This window comes from Amia ocellicauda, chromosome 22 (assembly GCF_036373705.1).
Source record: "Amia ocellicauda isolate fAmiCal2 chromosome 22, fAmiCal2.hap1, whole genome shotgun sequence".
NCBI classification, from domain to species: domain Eukaryota; kingdom Metazoa; phylum Chordata; class Actinopteri; order Amiiformes; family Amiidae; genus Amia; species Amia ocellicauda.
The window spans coordinates 14,559,463-14,580,571 of record NC_089871.1 but is presented as its reverse complement, the minus strand read 5'-3'; the positions used below and the strand labels follow the sequence as shown (position 1 = coordinate 14,580,571).

Here is a 21,109-nt window from a genome sequence, read left to right as displayed (position 1 = left end):
CAAATAGGAGACCGGATGCACCCTAATTTGTTTTTTCTTTATAGTAACAAGCCTATCTTCTACTGTATTTGTTTTGTCTGTTACTGTTCATCCTGAAGTCTGGATGAAAATACAATGTTTTGAGGAAAATACATTTGATTTTTTTCCCCCCTTGCATTTCTATTGATAGTGTAATTATATACTGAACATGCATACATACTGTATATATTTGTTCACATACATGTACATGTGAGTGCTATGACAAACTGCCATGCACTCCACTGAACATGCAAAAGACACAAGATAATGTTTTATGTTTGTCACATCTGTGTGTAGTTGGTGTGTATAAGAGCTAATGATTTGATGGTTTGTGTGTAGAGTTTTGATGCAAAAACAGCATTTTGAAAGGTTAAAATAGTTTTGAATGAAGTGTTTGCTTTTGCAAGAGCTGTGACATTTAGCTGTGACACATGTTGTGTGTGTATTTTGGGGTTTTGTATGTTGAGTTTAGAGAAAAGGAGCCATACTTTCAGAAATCATGTGTAAGCAATTGTCAAAAACTGTAATTATAATGTTGGTTGTTTAGTAATCGCAGTTCTCCAAGCTTTTGCCCTGTAAATATACCCATACCTAATCTGCCATCACATGAATACATTATTTCTATCAACACCAAGTTGAACATTTCTCATGATGCTATCTTCTCTACATTTGACCTACGTCTACCAAAATGTCACATACACGCCGTAAACATGAGTGAGCAGGGCCGGCTCAAAATACTACTGGAAACAACATGCATCTTATTTGCCCTGCTTATAGAAAATGTTTGCATTCCCTGTGATGAATATTCAGCAAAAGCCATTATTTTAAACTTAGTGTAGACCAAAACGGAATACACTGCTCTAGCAACTTGCTGTCCAAATTCCATCCAAAGCCTACTTCCCACAAGCCCTTATTTCAGACCCTCTAAATCCTTTAATGTTGACCCTCCTCCCAATTATTTTGTCCCTGTCTCCGTGGCAGTGGAGCAGCTCTAGCACAGTTTAGGCAGGTCGTCGGCATTCAGGAAATCTGATTGGCTGTTTCCCATCACTGGCCCATCTTCCGACTGTCCAGCTCGACCATGTTGTCCTGAATTTCCTGCTCAACAACGACCGTGTCTCCTTTCAATGTCTAAGACAGATTCGTACCAATAGGAGTTGATTGGACTTTATTTCACCATTCAGAATTACTCAGCTCTGTTTACAAAATTTTCCCTATGTCAGTCATAGGTCCTGTTCCAGTCAGTGCTTCTCAAGGGCTGTTTTTGCATAAACCCCCCAGTGAGCCCCTGTGATTGGCTGAGCAGTGAGTGTCCCTTTGCCTCCCACTGATTGGCCCTTATAGTCGGGTCCCACAGCCTCTCCTCTCCTCACACTCCAGACCTGCTCCTCTCTCAGCTGGACAGTAAGAGACCTGTTCACAGAGCCACTGCCAACATGCTGGGGTCACTCTGCACTCTCCTCACTGCACTCTCATGTAGGAACTGAGCTTCTTGTTTTCCTTCAATATTTTAGCTTTGGTTTCAGATATATGTATGATAAGTATATTAATTTAAACTTTATTTTACTGTTGTGTTTCCATTTCTTGTTCCTCCAGGTGTCAGTTGTGTGTCAGTGGTGACACAGATGCCTCCTGTTCTGTCTGTGAGTGCAGGACAAACTGCCACCTTGGACTGTAACATTGGGACAGTAGACAGCTGGGTTCGGTGGTACAAGCAGAGTCCAGGTTCCTCTCCTGAGTTTGTGTTATATTTCCACATCAGTCTCAGTGCTCCCACTTATGGACCTGGGTTCTCATCCAGCCGCTTCACATCCAAATGTCAGAGTAACACAGACTGTCAATTAATTTTGAGCAATGTGGAAGCGGGAGACTTGGGAGTGTATTACTGTAATGTACATGATAAACCTGCCCAAGCTTGGGTATCACAGTGATACAGGCCATAACAGAAACCTCCCCAAAGCCCTTCTTCACATCTGCTTTGCATTTCAGTCAGACCTGCCATTACTGAACACACTGCTGTCAGAGTTCCCATGGGGTCACACTGTCCCAGCTGAAAGAACAACGAGTTCAGTTACCTTTTCTTACTGGCTGTTTTTGCATAAACCCCCCAGTGAGCCCCTGTGATTGGCTGAGCAGTGAGTGTCCCTTTGCCTCCCACTGATTGGCCCTTATAGTCGGGTCCCACAGCCTCTCCTCTCCTCACACTCCAGACCTGCTCCTCTCTCAGCTGGACAGTAAGAGACCTGTTCACAGAGCCACTGCCAACATGCTGGGGTCACTCTGCACTCTCATGTAAGACCTAATACACCTACAGAATGATATATGATACATGGCATTAATAGTAAATGAGAACAATTCTTTATTCATTTTCTGTGTTTTTACTGTATTTTTCTTCCAGGCGTCCGCCCTCTGACAATCCGGACACAGGAGCTTCCTGTTTTGTCAGTGAGTCCCAATCAAGAAGTCACCCTGTACTGGACTACAACATTGGGACGATGGATTGTCATGATTGCTGGTTCAAACTCATTCCACGTGGCACTTCAGTCAGTGTTGACCTAGAAACACACTGACACAAGTTCTGCCAATGGAGCTGGGTCCTCATCCAGACACGTTAAAGATCCAGAGCGCAGACTGACACAGATTTTCCATTAATCCAGAGCAGTTTGGAGGTGCCTGGGTTTACCTATCACCATGATAGAGGTCATGAGAAAAATCTACTGGGACTATACCCTTATTTAGGTATGAAACACTTCACTATTGGTGATTTAATTTCCCAGTTAACATCAGGCCTATATTTTGAAAGCATGCCAAAAAAGACACCCAGTTTTCAGCATAGTTGTACTCAGCATGTTGTTTCCTCAGCCATTTCAGCACCTAGGACAGCAGAGCACACAAGTCATGTCACACAAAAAGGCATGGTTTTAATCTGAGAATTGGAGGCCTATTCCCTTGCTTGACATCAGATTTGCTGTCCCAGGATGTCAAATGGAAGACCCAGTCAACGTGGGACTCTAACCCATCAGGAGCAATGGCTTAAGCTTTCAACTGTGATTGATCCGTGTGTGCAAGGTCTTGGTTAATACATACTGTCAACCAGTGGATTTAAAAAAACAGTATTGTAACTTAATATGGACACTTGCATTGGCTTACTTTGGATTGTGGAAAGGAAATTATTTATTGCCAGGATGGAGGGGAGATATACTTTAAACCCCACACCCCATTTCCCTCTACTCTTCAGCAGGGGGAGTTTTTGCATGAGTCTGTATCTGATCTCTACCACAGTGGTATTCGGCCAAGGGACAAAGCTCATTGTCACAGGTGAGGAGTCTCTTTCTTTCACGTTTTCAGTGCTCAAATGATATTTTTCCCAGTTAATGTGTGTTTTCTGATTTTAAACAGCCTTGCTTTATTTCTCCTCTCTGTTGGAGAGGATTGCGTAGAATTTTTTGGGTAAAAAAATGGTTTCAACCAAATATATTAAGTCTTTGGGTTTTTTTGTTTTGTTTTTTTACTAACCGCTGTTGTTTTTTTACTCCATTAAGGTAAGTAAAAAATCAGAATTGCAATTTTTTTTTTGCTTAGGTGTTTTGTTTTATTAATTAATTACCAGCATGTGTATTTCTGTGATTGTGTTTGTGACTTTGTGTTTGAAGGTTTGGAAATGTTGATTGATTTGAAAATATGTTGGTGTTTTTGTTGTTTTATAACAAATGGGCAGGTCTCTTTTTTAATTAAATTCACAGGTTACATTTTAAGGTTTGTATTTTACTAAAAAGAGATATTTCAGTTTTTAACATCTAATTATTTTAGAGGTAGGAAGATTAGTTAATCTGAGCTGATTTCAACTTCTGCTTACTTCTTTGGACTTGCAGGGAGAACAGTTTTCTTGCACTAATTATCAATGTATGAACATTGGATGAACCTAACAAAAAGCAGCATTTTAAGTGTTTGAGATTCCTTGTTTTCTTTTCATACATTTTCTTCTCCTTTTAGAAGTTTGATGGTGTGTGCAGATGCTTTCTTTAATTACAAATCAGACAAAAGTGTTTAAAAAATAGTCAAAGCTTGTGAAGCTTTTGTCACATGTCTTATAACAAATGGTTCATGTATTTCACATGTTAAATATTGAGGTTTGTATTGTTAAGATGTGAAATATCGCCTTTTAGTATATCAAATTATTTAGAGATAGGAAGATTAGTTAATCTGTGCAAAAAAGTGTTTAAACAATAGTCAAAGCTTGTGACGCTTTTCTCACTTTTGTCACCCGCTTTATAACAAATGGCCAGGTTTCTTTTTTCATGTATTTCACATGTTAAATTGAGTTAAGTTGAGGTATGTATTGTTAAAATGTGAAATATCTCCATTAAATATATTTATTTTAGAGGTAGGAACATTAGTTAATCTGAGCAAAAGTGTTCACAAAAATTGTCAAAGCTAGTGAAGCTTTTGTCACTTTCGGTAAAAATATTTAAATTTTTCTTAGACATTTAAAAAAACATGGCATTATTCCTTTTTAAAGCTGAATTGCTTCAACATTTTCTTCTAACATTTTACAGCATTTCAAAGATGACTGCAACACTGATTTAATGCTGAATTACATCATGCTGAAACTTGTATATAGGCTATACATGAATATATAGTATATAAAACAATATTCATATAATATATTCATATAATATTCACTATTCATATACGGTATGTGTGTGAACAATTAACCTTATATTCTAGCTAGGCTGGAGTTAAGGAGGTTTGTATTGTATTTATTAATTATGCATTAACTACATAATTAAGTGTATTGATATACAGCATTGTACAGAGGCCAGTGCCAGGTGTGCTCTAGTTTTAAATATTGATCGTCTCACTTCAGATCAAACTCTCCCGGCGCCCTCTCTGACACTGCACCGCCCGTCCACACAGGAGCTGGACAAGGGCGAGGCCACTCTGGTGTGCCTGGCCAGTAAGATGTCTGTGGGCTACGCCGACGTCAGCTGGACGGCCAACGGGAGTCCAGTGACCACCGGCGTGGTGACCAGTCCGGCCTCGGTGCAGGACGACGGCACCTTCAGCCTGAGCAGCTTCCTCAGCGTGTCCGCGGCGGACTGGGACAGCGACCGCAGCTACTCCTGCACCGTCTCTCAAGGAGGGTCTGCCTCCGCCTCCCGGCAGGTTAAGAAGTCGCAGTGCCTCCTGTGAGATCAGCAGCCCACTGCCGCAGTTTGTTGCAAGTCTTGCTTAGTTGTCTGCATGTTTCAGAAACAGGGGAGGTATGTTGCTATCAAGCGAAGAAAGGTGATCAGACGACTTTTACTCCTGCTTCAATGTTATTGTATGGCTTTATTTCTGTATTAGAAGAAATTCATCTGAAGTGACAACGTCAACCTGCGATTTTGATTAGCATTTTTTGTTCTGTGATTTGAGACTTGTGTGAACCTTTCCATTTCAATAAAGAGCATTTATGAACGCACCAGCTGTCCTGTTATAATATGTGCTGCTGCAAAGGGACATGCTCATGGCCTGAGCAGCATGATACATCCAGTATAAATATATAGCACTTGCAATGTTTTAGAGAATTGGATCAGCATGTGTTAGAATACAGACTATCCTGAGGGACATTGAATAAATAAAAGAGTGGATCAGATCTTTCTTGGTTTAGCGATAATAGATTAGAAAAATAATACAAATATACTGTATTTAAAAGTGTATGTATACGTGCTTGCTTCTCTTGCGTGATGGCGCTCAAATAACAACACATAAGAACTTATAATAATAATAAGTAATAATAATTAGTATTATTATAATAAGTAATTGTTACTTATACATTATTAATAAAATAGTGAATAAGTTAAATAAAAGTAGCTATTCAGATATTTTATAGTGAATTAAGTAGTGAATAATAGTGAAATAAAAGAATACTTGTGTTATATTTGTATACTATTATTATTATACAAACATAAAAGTATGCTACTGATATTAAATCGTATTACTTAGCGTGGGTTTAAAGATTGTATTGGAGTGTTATAAATGGCCTTTCACTGTTGCTTAGTTTAATGAATAAAAATAAGGCCTTACACCAGGACTTTGTGAAACAAGACTCAACATGAAGCTCAAGACGAATTTAATAAAATGCACTAATGTTATCATTTTTCACTTTGATGGAAGTGTACAGCCGTAACGTATTACCTTGTCCAGTGCTGCCACCTGCTGGATACGTATAGGTACTGTCGTATTCCTTTCACCATTATTTATTTTAAAAGTTTGATTTTATTATTTCCATATTTAATGACCACTACACTTGCACTATACTAGATCCAGTAAACGTAGTTTGCATAAAGGTCCGCAAAAGCAACAGCGTGACTTGACGTGTGGCCTGAGGTGAGCTTTTTATTTGAGATAAGTTTTTAACCATGGGAGTTATTCAAATCATACAAAATCCGTTTTTGCTAAGCTTTTCGGGTATGTATTTGCTAGCTACACACAGAAGTACTTTTCCGTTTAAACAAAACTATTTCACCTACATCGCGTCCACGTCCTTTTTCATACTTCTTGTTTCTTTGTTTAATTTATTTTATGGTTTTCTTCAATGTGAATCACCCCCACCTCAACCCCATTGGAAAGCAGACGCACTCAATCCCTATTGGTCTGAATAAGTAATGAGGTCGTGTGGCGCAGATGTGCGCCGTTCTGCGCGGGGCTGCGCCCATCCACCAATGGTAGCGCTGGCATTCCGCAGATCTGCGCAGCGTACCCCAGTAAGGAAGCCATACAGTAAACGACGAGGCGGCTGGTCAGCTGACCCGTATCATGTGACCCTGCCAGGCGGACTGAGAAGAGGGAAGTGAGGAAGCGTCAGTCTGCGATCGGAGGTAAGAAGTCAAGATGTCTTGATTTTCTTTAGATGTCATTTGACGGGGTTTTGTGTAGCTGTGTGTGAGATAATCAGTCCCAATCAGTCAGTCGTGCTGCATGCGTTTACACCCGGCAACAACTTGTATACACTGACAGTCCAGGAGCTGCCGTGTTGTGTTTGTAGTGTCTTGTGTGAATAGATTTTCAGTTTTTTCTCATTTTGTTTTTCCAGTATGGCTGTGAACATATGTGTCAGCACGTCTGAATCACAAATATACGTGACATGTTTTTAACGTGTGACTAACGCTGCGCAGTTGTCTCTATTGTACTGAAGAGCTATAACACTAAACAGAACTAGTCTTTAAATAGGTATGTTGTATGTGTTTGATAGAAAGGTGACTGATATATTGTGTTTTTTCTATGAGGGCTGTTATAACTTTGCACCTGTTTTCATAAAGTGTGTGTGTGTGTGTGTGTGTGTGTGTGTGTGTGTGTGTGTAAAAATGAATATACCTCCAGGTGCGTCTCTTCTTACGCTCCACTGTTGCTCTTGGCTAGATAACCATGTTTCAGAAATCTGATCTAGCTCTTACTTGTGCTGATGCAAATCTGACTCCATGAATCAAGTCCGGACACCAGAAACAAGCATTTTCATGATCTGTGCTGAACTGAATCTGGCAGCACTGCCCTCATGACTGATGCCCTTGCAGCAGGCTGTGCTCCGGGGAAGATGAGCGCCGGGCGGCCCCTCTCAGTCCTGGCCCTCCTGGCTGTGGCCCTGCGGCTCTGCGGTGAGTGTGTCTGTAGACCCAGGATGACGTCATGTGTTGTGATACTTTGTGGCAGGTACTGACCAAGGGTTGATCTAGTCAGCAAACTTGTGTCGCCTTGAATTTGTGCCTTCTTGCAGAAATAGTGGTGTCATTTTCCTGATGCTGCTGGCCGTCTGAATCATTTCTTTGTTGTGCACGTTTTCTTTCTCAGATGCCAGTGTGTCTCTGTCTGTGCCTTCCACTGTAGCCCTGGAGATCGGAAGTTCGAAGAATGTGACCATGGTGCCAAGGTATGGCTTCCTGCTTGAGTCTGCTTGAGTCTGCTTGAGTAATGGGAAAATACCTGAAATATCCCTTTGATTTTAGACATTTGAGATTTAAAAGATTCCAGCTGTTATTGTATAAGATTGTATAAGGTTTTATTGTGTTTGTGTGCATGTGTGTTTTAAATATAATCTATTTTGCTTCGGTGTAAAGGTTACCACAGACTGTAGGTTCTCAATGAGAGCAGTTTATCAGTGAGGTGTCTGATGCTTTTCATGATTGATAGTGGACCGTTCAGTCTGAGTAGTCCAGTTCGGGGAGGTGGGGGGAATTCCGAGGAAAAGGAACTGCTAACTGGTCTGCTTCCTCCTTCTAGAGAAAATAATGTTATTGTTAATCTTGTGCCTCATCCTTTTTCCATTGCAGTGCTCCGTTAAGTGTGGCAGCTGCCATTACCTTAAACGTAACCTTCTCCTCGAAAAATGCCTCCATTGTTAAGCTGCCAGAGCAGGTAAGCAGCGGTCGCTTTGATCTCAAACCGCAGAACTGTGTGAAGTGGATATCTGTCTGGCACTTGATGACATGGAAATAGTCCAGACACTGAAATCGAACATTCCTTAGACTTACTGAACAAATTTACAACAGTCAGGTCATGTTGGATCTCTCCTTTTCTGCTACAAACTTTGAATGCATGCTCTGGAAAAAAAACCTTGGGCTAAATCTATTATCTTTCTTTCCTGTGAAATAAACCAAGAAATACCAACAAGATATAGGACTAATATCTGTTATGCTTTCTCAAACACCTTAGAGCATTGTATGGAAACATGGAAGAGTATTATTACCCCCCACCCCCTACACAATGTAGCATTACATTATTTTGAAGTGATACAAGTGTTTTGACAACATTAGTTTTTGACCAACAGCATCTTTTGAGTTGAGAAGGCGACCAACAGTTGAGTGAATTGCAGAATGAGCAACAACCTTAGTCTTATCTGCTCCCCTGGGACTACAGCAAGGGGTGACATAATTCTGCTACAGATAGTCAAGCTGATGACAAAACATTAAGAAGAAGTGAAGCTGCTCGAAATGGGGAAGTCCAACCACAGGCTTAGTGCTGAAGCCAAGAGATAACGGTCACCGTTTAGTTTGTGTGAAAAGTGAAATTGCACATTTGGGTCTCCCATTGTGTGCATGATAAACTGGTGTGAGATGACCCAACACTCTTCCATAGAGAATACTGGACTTCTATTTGATATTTCTTTTTGCTAGAACTCTATTGTACGTCATGGCTATTTTCTAGGTCAAAACTTATTTGTGCGATTGGCAATACTGGCATAGTAGTAATAAACATGGTATAAGATGGTGTACTTGTTCTGCATTGTTAATCTGTGGTAATCTGTCATCAAGCAAATAATGTCTACCCCAAGAGAAGCACAAAGCTCTCTCTAGTTCTCCCTGAAATATATAAGAGAAAACACAAGACAAACGTCATACATTTTCCATGATGATTGTTTTATTTATTTAACCACATCCGTGTTGGATTTCAAGTTTATTCTGAGCTTCTGCAGTAGTCTGTTTCATTTTGAGATTGAAGTATCTGAGATTTGCTCTTCTAAAAGGAAATTCGCCACATTGTTTTGTTACCATACTGTAGCTGGACTAACATACTGTTTTTCTTTTTAGGAGAGCAGTTCATGTCTCAGATACTTCAAACTCAAGATGAAACCGAGAATCGCAGAAGCTCAGAATGAGCCCTTGCTGTGCTCTCCATGTTCTAACAGTGCTTTCTGCTTTCCAGGTGGTTTTGCCTGCTGAAGAAACCTCCATAAGCTTTGAGGTGCAGGCACTAGATGTTGGGCAGGTGACCGTTCATCTAAGCAGCAACACCACTAATCTTACAAGGCGAGTTATTGAGTAGCACAAACCTGTAGCAGAACAAAAAAGTAATTGAGGGCCATTTTAATGCTTGCGTCAAGATTTATCACTTATTATTTGTAACAATCCAATTGAATTCCTCAATCTTCATTCCAGCATTCTCACCAGAATCCGCTTTATGGTTGTACGAAGCAACGTCCTCGACATCATCAGCCAAGTGATCGGCTGGATTTATTTCCTGGCTTGGTCTATTTCTTTTTACCCCCAAGTCTATGAGAACTGGAGAAGAAAAAGGTACCTTCCTGAACTAATTTTTTTATTTTGCATTTGGCGTTTCCTTATTTTGTAAGGTCCTGTTTGGTGCTAGTTCTATTTGTACACGTAATGTGAGTAATACAAAGACAGCTGTTTTTGAAGTGTTTATTGCTATTGTGGCTATGCGGCCTGGTCTTTCTGTGCAGTGTTAACCTTTGCTACCACTGAACATTAGACTCTGTTCATTTCATTGTCCAAGTATAATCGGACTTCATATTTTGTTAGAGTAAGGGAAAGTGTGTATGAAGAATTACATATTTCATTCCCTTCCTTATTCTACCAAACAGTGTTGTGGGGCTCAATTTTGACTTCCTGGCGCTCAATTTGACTGGATTTATTGCATACAGCATTTTCAATGTCGCTCTCTTCTGGGTGCCCTATGTGAAAGTAAGTCAGTGGCTCTTTTGTGACAAATATTACTTTCCCCATCTGTTTTTTTTTTCTCCCCATTTCTTTTTATATATAGTTTTTGTCAATTGTCTTCTGTGATTATTCATTCTTTTCTCTGCGAGTTTGGAATTCTCCCCATGAATGAGCAGCTTCTTACAAGCTTTTAAGGTGCAAATCTGAATTTCCTTTAAAACAAAACTAGAATAAATGCTGACATCGACCTGAGCACATAGCCCTTGATAAAAATATACCCCTCTGTGCAGAACTACCAACTTCCTCCCTCTCACCTGCACCTTCTCCTTGCCCAGGAGGAATTCCTGAAATCCGACCCCAAAGGCGTGAATCCAGTGGATGCCAATGATGTGTTCTTCAGCCTGCATGCTGTTGTGCTGACCCTTGTGTACATCTGTCAGTGTGTGATCTATGAGGTGAGTACGAGACTGTTCTTTAAACCAGTGGTTCCCAACACTGGCCCTGGAGGACCCCCTTCCCTGCTGGTTTTTGTTCCAGATGAGCTCTCAATTACTTAATCTAACTTTAATTGCAGTAATAATCTGCTTAGATTTGACTTTTTTTTTTATATCGTGTAATAAAAAAAAGTAGATTATTTTAATAAGTCCTTTGTACAATTCTCTACATAACTTAAAACACCTACTGTTTAAAATAATTTATTAGTTAAATTTAAGCCTTCAATTAAGTAATTGAGAGCTCAGTTGGAACAAAAACCAGCAGCGTAGGAACTCCTCCAGGAGCAGGGCTATAAACCACTCAGTGTTGTAAAAGCACAGTGCTCTGCCTTCATAACCAGAAGAAACTACAGAACGTAAAATATATTTAACTAATATCCTACAAGAATAAAGTGCACCTATTGTAGAGGGAGATGTCTATAGTATGAAAAAGTATTTGAAAAAATGATCTCCATTCTTGCACATGTGTCTTATGTCTTTATATGGCAGGGTCAGTTAGTTTGAAGTGAAACTCTGCATTTACACCTCTGTCAGCCACAATGTGCTTTAACAGACATTTCTATAAAATAAATGACCTCATACACTTGGTATTTACCGCACATCACCTTGTCCAGGGGTGGCTAACCCTGGTCCTGGAGAGCCACAGGGCCTACAGGTTTTATTTCATCCAGGTCGTTAACTGCTTTATTGAACCAATTGTGGGGCTAATTAGGCAAATTGTCCCTGTGCTTAAGGTATCCAATGATTGGATAATTTAGAGAGACCTGGAGAGCCACAATCCTGGTTAGTCACCCCTGACCTAGACAGTTGTACCAGAAACCAGTAGAATAAGAATACAAACCTGAAACTATCACAGTGTATCAGTACACTGACTAGATTCCATTCTTACATATTGGTAACTTACTTATCACGTAGAGAATTAAAATGCTACATTGTTCAGAATGCTGGTACTTGCTTAAGTGATCCTCTTCAGTGCCAAGGTTGTGTAGTGTTGTCGTGGCTGTCTTGGTGCAGTATTGACCACCAAACCCTGCCCCTGTGTGTGTCTGAGTCAGAGAGGAGGCCAGAGAGTGTCCAAGGTGGCCATCGCCCTCCTGGTGATCGCCTGGGCCTTCGCGCTCTTCACTCTCTTCGTTGCGGTGGCCAATAAGATCAGCTGGCTGCAGTACCTCTACTACTTCTCCTACATCAAACTGGGTGTTACGCTGGTCAAATACATTCCTCAGGTACGGATCCCAATATCTATGTCTTATTTTTGAAATCTCTCCTGTATAGCTTGTGTAATCCTTCTGTAAGCCTTTAATTCATGTATATTTGAAAGCATGTGTGTATTGTATTGATGGGTGCAAAACAGGAGAAACATAGGGTAATAGACTGTGGTTACTTTACTGATCTAGTAACAATGGATCATAAGAAGAACATAAGAAAGTGTCCAATCGAGAGGAGGCCTTTCCCCCCCTCGTGCTCGTTTGGTGTCCATTAATAACTGAGTGATCCAAGGATGCTATCCAGTCTATTTTTAAATGTTCCCAAATTTTCAGCTTCAGCCACATCTTTGGGGAGTTTGTTCAGATTGTGACGCCTCTCTGTGTGAAGAAGTGTCTCCTGTTTTCTGTCTTGAATGCCTTGAAGCCCAATTTCCATTTGTGTCGCCGGGTCCGTATGTCCCTGCTGATCTGGAAAAGCTCCTCTGGTTTGATGTGGTCGATGCCTTTCATGATTTTGAAGACTTGGATCAAGTCCCCACGTAGTCTCCTCTGTTCCAGGGTGAAAAGGTTCAGTTCCTCAGTCTCTCAGTAGGACTTTCCCTTCAGACCTGGAATAAGTCTGGTTGCTCTCCTCTGAACTGCCTCTAGAGCAGCGATATCTTTCTTGAAGTGTGGAGCCCAGAACTGCACACAGTATCCAGATGAGCTCTAACTAGTGTATTGTACAGTCTGAACATCACTGCCCTTGTTCTCAATTCTACATTTTTAACAATATACCCTACCTTTTTTTATTGCTTCCCCTCATTGTTTGGATGGGATCCTTTCCTTCAGTTCTTCCCCATGTGTTCAGTCTTCCTAGCTCTTGTAATCGTGGTTTGAATGGGCAGTATGTTCCTATTTTCAGGCCTACATGAACTACCAAAGGCAAAGCACAGAGGGCTGGAGCATCGGAAACGTTCTACTGGACTTCACCGGAGGGAGTTTCAGCATTATCCAGATGATCTTGCAGTCCTACAACAATGGTAAGCCAGAATGTCTTTCTCTCGCTCAGGGTGAACAGATACAGATGTCGGAAATGTTTGTAGAGCAGATGGTAGATTGTTAATTGAGGTTCATGCATTCCACTGAAAATAGCAATGATACCTTTTGTTTTCCTTCTTTTCATTCTAGATCAATGGAGGCTGATTTTTGGAGACCCTACCAAGTTTGGTCTAGGGTTATTTTCTATATTCTTTGACATTTTGTTCATGGTTCAGCACTACTGTTTATATCGGCACAAAGCCCTCGAGTACCAGGGTCTAGAATAGCACGGTTCCTCTTGAACTTCCATGACCGCTCTCAAGGCACCTGCACCGTGGGCAAGAGGGTGTTCATCCTCTGGGCATTTTGGTCACTTCCAGCTCTTCCTGCACATGTTATCCAAAATAATGTAGGCAGTGATAGAACAGGCTTTCAACACTTTTTAAAATGATCTACAAAATGTTTTCATTCATTCGCTTTTGGGGTTTTACAATTTAGTACTTTTCCAAATGTATATCTATTTTTTTTATGCCAAAATTAAAGATTAAACAGAATACAGATCTTGTAATGAGGTACATATTTTCTTGATTATCAATCATAAATCAAGTAAACATATTTTATACCACTTTTTCCATAGGAGGTTTATTTAAGACTTTAATTGGAAGTCCAAGGGTGAATTTGAAATTTTAATTCTTCACCCACCGAGGCAAAGATGCTGGTTAGGGAAGAGACCAATTATTTGCAGTAGATCTTAGCTACTATAAATAGGGAGACGTGGACATTATTTTGGCCTTTTTAACAGTAAATCTTTCAGTCCAGTGGCATTAGAGATGCTTATCATGACGTGGTAAACATCAAATACCAAATTTCAGGTTTAGAAGCTGAACTAATAATTGAAACGCTAAATAGTGTAATATTTAAAGACTAACACAATAAACACTATACGAATAATGCATTTACCACAGTTGAGGTATATATTTAGTTTGAAGAACACGAAAGCAGTCTTAATTTTTGCTTAACATACTAGGTGTACAATGATGTATGACTCACAAATGCTTTTCTACATGCATTTTTGTAGAAGTAGAGAGCCAACTATTTATTATACTGTATGAAGAATTGTAAATCTTTTTAAATTGTTTGATTTTTCAATTTTGTAATTTGTATACGCAATTGATTTGTTTGATAATGTGTACAGCTAGGTGTACATTTATATTTTGCAAAAAAACTATGCAAAAATAAATATTTTGTTTTAGTTAATTCCGTATGTGTGAATGTGAACGATATCCCGAAAACACTGTTCTCCCCCTACCCTATTTACCAGTCTCGGATGGTTGTAATGTTATAAATAACATTATTCCCCAGATGTTTGTTAAAGACTCAGTTTTATTGAAGAAGGGGAAAAAAAAGACTGCATATGTTGTACGTATTGTTTAATAACTGCAGGTGACAATTCATCAGAAACATGTCTTAGCAGCAGACTAACACTAGTCGCTCGAATGACGACTGCCAGACAGCTGCATCAATCCTACCACAGGTCTGAACGTTTGCTCTTTAATAAGTGACCAAAAAAAAAGTGAATCGAGTGAATTATTACAAAATGGAAGCACTAAAATGTACATAATTTTTTTTTTTTTTTTAATCTTTTAAACAAAAGTTGTAAAATATAAAAGTATTAGGACAAAAATAAGGAATGTACTGTTGTTAAGGAGGGTGAGAAGGTCCTGAAAGTGTCCCGTTTTGCTGTAAGATGTCCATGTAGAAGTGGAGACTAGATTCTCCTTTACAGTTTCATACCCCAAAGAAACAAACAAATGTTTTGGCTTTAACATACAATGGATTAGTGTTTATACCTAGTGTTAGACATTAATAAGCCAAAGGCTGTTTGGAGAACATGACACCCCCATCGTTGGTGGCAGAAGGCTGTGAATCCTACATGAGGTAATTGATTTTTCTCTCATATAAAGGGTTTCAACAATCAATCCTCACTCTTTTAACGGCTGAATAATGTAAAATTGCTTCTGTTGCAAAGAATTAATTTATTAATTGAAGTGTTTTTTGTCTATTCTCTAACAGTGGGGAACACCCCAGCAACTGAATCTGCCACTTACAGTGTCAGAATCCTGCAGTACAGACAACATGCATATCTGATACACAGGAGGCACTGTGGTGAAAGGAGATCAAGGTTTTGGTTTCTCATATTGGCATCAATTTCAATATTCAAAGTGGATAGAAAGTCCAATGAGAAACCCACGTATGACTGTGTGTCAGTTTGACATTTATAATGCAGTGATGATGGAACGGCTTTACCTTTCCTTTGAATATAAGGCTATGTGGTTTTTATTCATAGTATTAACAGAAAGAAGACCTTATAAACCTTGATCAAAGCTATTCCAGTGTAAAACTACATCGAGGGAGAACAATTTGCTCTGGACACCTGCACTGTTCAGAATCACCCCATCCCTTGTAAGCTTCTACACTGGATATGGGGGGGGGGTACTTCTACATCCTAATACAGGGTCTTCTACAAGGGACCCTGGACACATTAGTGCCCCCGTAGGCAGAGTTAAAAAAAAAAAAAAAAAAAAACTTGATCCACCCGTGGGTACTGCTTTGAGCTTGATTTATAAGTAATGTTTGCCTTATCGATGATCGCTTAGTTGGCTGTGTCAGTTATTTACTGGAATCCTATTCAGTTTATAGTAGTAACTCCTTGGTCTCAGCTGCCTTTTAATCTTGAAAGCCAGTTAACACAACTGTTCTGTGAAAAACCCAATTCACAATAACTAAGTTTGACTAGGAATGCAGAGATCCTCAGCTGTTCAAATGTTGTCGAGCCAGATGGCCTAGGCTAGTCTTTCACTCCCCAACCCACCTCAGTTAGTAGATTATGGCTAATGTAGTGCTTTGACTTTGTGCACATTGGCTGCATTGTTACTATTCATATTACTTTGGTATCATTTATATATATAATAAAAAATATATCAAAACAAACAAATTCCCCACTTTCTCTAAGTGCTTGATGTAGTTGAAGCACTGTTTACTCTTATTGCTTTTGGCACATATATATAGAATTAATTAACTAAAAAAAAAAAAAAAAAAAAATCCACAGTTTTAGTTTTCACTTAAATCCTATATGATGACCACTGATGTTTATCCTACAGCTACGCCCTGGGAATGTTAGAGAAACTGTATTTAAGGCATTCAGAATACTGCAGCATAAATGTGGTACTTAAATTTACAAAATCACCATTAAAAATTGTAGAACATCTAAATAAATTCTACATTTTTTCTTTCATTGTAAATACAAATTAGATTAAACAAGACCTGTACTCTTGTATGAGACCATCATGTCTTTAGTTTACAGGGGCACAGTGTTGCAGTGGCAGTAACCCACAGTGGAAACATGCCAGTAGGCCTCAGGAATCACCTCCTCTGTCTTTATCTGTGCCACTGTTATAATGAGCAAGTTTAGAGGTAAGCAAAGCATAATAGGCCTTATTGCTCACATCCACAAAACTCCCATTTATAATAAAGAAAACTTTGGATTGAAACTGTGGATTCCTTATTAACTAGTTACTGCAGCATGGAATGCCGGACAGCGTTTTCCAGGGACTTCCTGGTCACCAGGAGCCGGACGATGTCTTCGTTTTTCTTAGTGAGCCTCTTTCGGGCCTGGTCGTGGGTCACCATGGTCATGTCCCAGCCATTCACCTGGTGTGGGCAGGAACAAAACGAGTGGATTGTGCTTACTACTCCTTCCTTCTCCTGGAAGTCAAATATAAACACAATCCCCTACTCTGCTACTTTTAAGGAATTAATTTAAGAAAAATGACAAACTGCATATTAATGACATAGGCTCGAGCAAATAAAACAAAGGGGCTAACATGAAAGAAGATCTCTATTGCTGACTATTAGTATGTTGTTGTTTTTTTATCCTCGGTTGCAATATTTAGTTTGACAGGTAATTATCCCACATGGTGTACAACTGCAGAAAACAAACAACTGAAAAATACATTTCAAATGGGTACACAAATATTTATAGGCTTGTTAAGACTTGGCTTTGCTTTTTTTTTAATCACTGAAAATAGTTTTTCCAATCAAGGCCTTGAATGTTTATAGTCCTGTACCTGCATTATTTTGTCCCCAATCATCAGACCCGCTACTTCAGCCGGTCCACCCTCGGACACTCTGGTAACATAGATGCCCTATAGTAACCGGAAAATACAGCATTAATTCATTGAAGGTCATCTTTCAGCAACAGAAGTGTGAAAACGAGTGAAAACATTTTATGACAATCTTAAGTCATCGCTTTACAGGTCTTTATACTCCATATCGTGGGGATTTTACCATAAACCCACTTTTATTTATATATTTTATCTGTTTTTTGGCTATGCACATATTAAAATATTAACAGCAACTGATAATGAATTTCATGTATGACATTTGATGGACATTTTCTGTTTCCCAGAATCTGAGATTGCTGTATGGGCCACAGTTTTACTTTTCAATCCAGGCCTTGATCCTGTTGTTGCCTCTGAATGCAACTCCCCCTACACACACACACACACCTTGTCTGTCTTGTCTTCTGAATAGGGGTTTTGCCCCGGGTCCTGGTCAATTCCTCCCCCAATGCTGAAGCCCAGGATCAAGTTGTCACCGTGACGCAGTTTATGGATTTCAATGCGTTGCTGAAATACACGTACATGAAAAACATATCACTATACTGAGGAGGTTCTTAACTCTCATTTGATCAGCATTTATCTTTCTACATCTATCTTTCTATCAGCTCTCTTGAACAACACATGCCTACTCAATGCACAATGTATCTACAATATTAAATCAAGTATTTGCAAGATACAAATTAAAAAAATTAATTTATTTATTCACAAAAAAATATCTTCCACCTCAATGATGAAATTATCCTAGATACAAATTTTGAAAACTTCACATCATGATAATATTCCAATTAATAATAATGCACTCTGGGTAAGTGGCTACCTTTGCCCCTCCTCCATATAATGGCAGACACATGAGATATTAAGTGAATCACCACACCCATGGATATTAGAAAATGTCCTACGTTGTCATCTGCTTGGAATCTCGGGCCTGCAGGCTGTCGCCCACGCATCAGTCGACAATGCTTTTACACATAACACAGCCAGGCCTTCCAGCCATCTACCCCGACTGCTCAAGCACTGAAAAGTGTCTCTACACTAAATGAGAGAGATGTCGTCTCTTGGCACTATTTACAGCATGTCGATGCACAAAGCAGGCCTATGTGTTGTAAACATCTGGGCTTCAGTTCATCAGTCCCTGAGACAATTAATCTCAAATTGTTTTCTCCCCCACCCCTTACACTAGGCATGCGACAGGCTGCAAATTCTGCAACTGCAATCTCAAGATCACATCCGCCCTTGCTTAACAGTTGGCAGAGCAAAGTCCAAGAAGATTGTCTGAGAGGGAGACAGTCTCTACCTTTGTTTACATGTCTACATAATAAAAAATAAATAAAAAACTACTTTTATCTATAAGCCTAACATAAAATAAATACCAGTTCTAAATATTTTTAACTGACCAAAAAATGTATATATATATAAAAAAAAGGCATCATAAAAGTATTTGGCCATGGATACTATAAATAAATGCCTGTATTAAACATGGCCTTCATTCCTGCATCCATAGCCGTGGTGCATATTAGTTCAGCTGCTTATTAGCAATCTGACACACATTCCACTTGTATTGAATAACTTGGGGCCGGCAGTGTGCTGGGGTGCTGTCAGCTATTTAAAGAACAATGTCATTCTCCAGTCCCTTCAAGAATGTGCCCTAATCGCCTGCTAGTGTAGAGCTCAACATGGACCATTTCACGCATTAAAGATGTCCTTCTGGGTGGCTTAATTACTCAGGGGCCTTCCTTTCTGGAACAGAGCACTCTGCAGCAGCATCTGTGTGTGCCAGATGCCTTCATATGCCAGCCGAACACTAGTGCCTGTTCCCTACATGAAAGATATTGCATTACACTGGCTGAAAGAAAATGTCTGGAGAATCCAAGGATGGTAGTCTAAGTTAAGGCAATACCAGCACAAACTGCTGTTGAATGTTAACCAATGTTTCCCCCGTTTGGCTTATTTTTCATTTAGACATTTTGCGTTTGCTCTCTTTTATCTAGAAAATGAATTTATAAATATGGTGCACCACTTTTATTTCAACTGTGCCCAACCCATTGTGAATTGTGATTGGACGTGTTGACTCTCGCTAACAGCCTCCATTCCACTGCACAGCACCGTCATACCGTGGTTGCCAAACACCAGCGCATGTCCTAACACAGTTCCAGGTGATGTCACTTCCTACTGAAGAACAGGCACATGAGAATATTTTTTAAAAAACAGTGTGTTGCCATGGTGAAGTGTTCAAAGACTGTCTCCTCAAGTGCCACATCAATACACCCAGCTAGATCTTTCAAGTGGAGGGAAAAAAAATCTTTAAAAAAAGAGCATTGCTCCCTTACACATAGAAAAAAAGTGTTAGAAAAAAATATATATAATTAGAGCTAATTAGAGGTCCACAGCTTGTTCCACAAAGCACTCTTGGTCAAAATAAAGCAAGCACATCAAAATGAGCGTAATTGAAGGAGGCAATCCTATCCTGCTATCCCATTGCTCAGATTTTCCATCCTGTCTTGAGAGGTTTTTTTTTAATCATGTATTTTGCACTCCCCACTTTCATTTTCACTCAACAGTGCAGAATGAGATCAGCCAAACTCATTATTTGAGTTAGGATTTGAACATTAACTGATGTAGATAAAGCTAAGTCAATTCTCTGTACTGCCACATCCCTCGCATGTAGGTCAATTCTTGCGGTTATACATAAACTTATTCCCATAAACTTATATGTAGAAACAATTACGGGTATAAAAAATCAGGAGGGGGAAAAACACAGTCTTTTGAACAAAGGTACAGCATTTTACTATCATATAACAGCTAAATGGGGAAAAGTGCGACTGCAGCCACTCCCCTCCGGGCAAACAAAGCGAGCAGCTGGTGTCCCAGACATAACTCTACAATAATGCCATATACCGCATATTTCACATGCTTTTACTATAGTTTGTAAAGTTTCTAAAACATAATTGCTAAGGGTTCAAACCCACTGTGGTTCAATATAGTGTATTTTTTAATCTGAGAAACCCAGACCTGAGGTTTCAGCGTATTTCTTCACAATGTACTGGGATACTGTAGAAAGTGGAAAGTATTTTTCATTTCCAACAATAAATACATACATACATACATACATACATACATACATACATAAATAAATAAATAAATAAATAGCATATCCAACCACCAATGTGATTAACACGATTGATCTTGCTAGTATATAAATCGACCAATATGTTATTTTGAACTTATTAATTTATAATTGCATGTCAGTATAGTTTAACATACGGTTAGCTATTCGTGATGTATCACTTCACGTTAAACTACGCCTTTTAAATAATACATCCAAACTTTTTTGATGGGCACGCCTTAATGTCATTTCTCCACTGCGGGAAGTCAGTGCCTCTCCGACGCATTGACGTGGTATGCAACACCGATGCTTCTTTTCGGCCTAGCACGGGCTTCCCGAAATCTCTCGCAAGTCCAACACACACAAGCAGGGAAAAGAAAAGTTTTCTCTTGCAAGAAACTTACCACAACAGCAGTTACTGGCTGTCCTGGGATATAAGACATCGTAAAAATGAAACGAGAATCGCCTCTCCGCCGTCCAAATAAAACACACAACCCTCAGCCGGAGAATGGGTAAATAGAATTAAGCACGACGTTGTTTATTCATGAGCAACAATACTAAATAATTCATGATTGGGCGGGGCGGGCGGGAGCGTATGAGGTCATACACTAGACTACCTCCTAATTGCTGAGGAAAAATCACGGATGTA

At 39.5% G+C, this 21,109-nt stretch overlaps 3 protein-coding genes across 6 annotated transcripts; 2 read left to right on the top strand and 1 right to left on the bottom strand.

Annotated features, from left to right (window-relative positions):
- Positions 1-1,307: 1,307 nt before the first annotated feature.
- On the top strand, positions 1,308-5,482 carry LOC136718234 (immunoglobulin lambda-1 light chain). The gene is made up of 4 exons (XM_066695904.1): positions 1,308-1,494; positions 1,615-1,941; positions 3,307-3,336; positions 4,886-5,482. Exons 1-4 carry the CDS (start codon positions 1,455-1,457, stop codon positions 5,209-5,211), a joined length of 723 nt encoding a protein of 240 aa, XP_066552001.1. The 5' UTR covers positions 1,308-1,454; the 3' UTR covers positions 5,212-5,482.
- Positions 5,483-6,792: 1,310 nt separating this feature from the next.
- ctns (cystinosin, lysosomal cystine transporter) lies at positions 6,793-14,816 on the top strand. Of its 4 annotated transcripts, none has more exons than XM_066696353.1 (11): positions 6,793-6,881; positions 7,575-7,655; positions 7,849-7,927; positions 8,328-8,412; positions 9,700-9,803; positions 9,933-10,070; positions 10,379-10,478; positions 10,790-10,909; positions 12,004-12,174; positions 13,061-13,178; positions 13,327-14,816. In XM_066696353.1, exons 2-11 carry the CDS (start codon positions 7,595-7,597, stop codon positions 13,461-13,463), a joined length of 1,113 nt encoding a protein of 370 aa, XP_066552450.1. In that variant the 5' UTR covers positions 6,793-6,881; positions 7,575-7,594; the 3' UTR covers positions 13,464-14,816. The 4 variants fall into 4 exon arrangements, with proteins under 4 accessions (XP_066552450.1, XP_066552447.1, XP_066552448.1 ...); XM_066696350.1 differs by having other exon boundaries at positions 6,805-6,881; positions 7,423-7,655; XM_066696351.1 differs by having other exon boundaries at positions 6,807-6,881; positions 7,492-7,655.
- tax1bp3 (Tax1 (human T-cell leukemia virus type I) binding protein 3) lies at positions 14,590-21,021 on the bottom strand. Its single transcript, XM_066696354.1, has 4 exons — positions 20,865-21,021; positions 17,745-17,864; positions 17,304-17,381; positions 14,590-16,887 (listed from the first exon to the last, which is right to left on the bottom strand). Exons 1-4 carry the CDS (start codon positions 20,901-20,903, stop codon positions 16,750-16,752), a joined length of 375 nt encoding a protein of 124 aa, XP_066552451.1. The 5' UTR covers positions 20,904-21,021; the 3' UTR covers positions 14,590-16,749.
- Between the last annotated feature and the right edge of the window lie 88 nt (positions 21,022-21,109).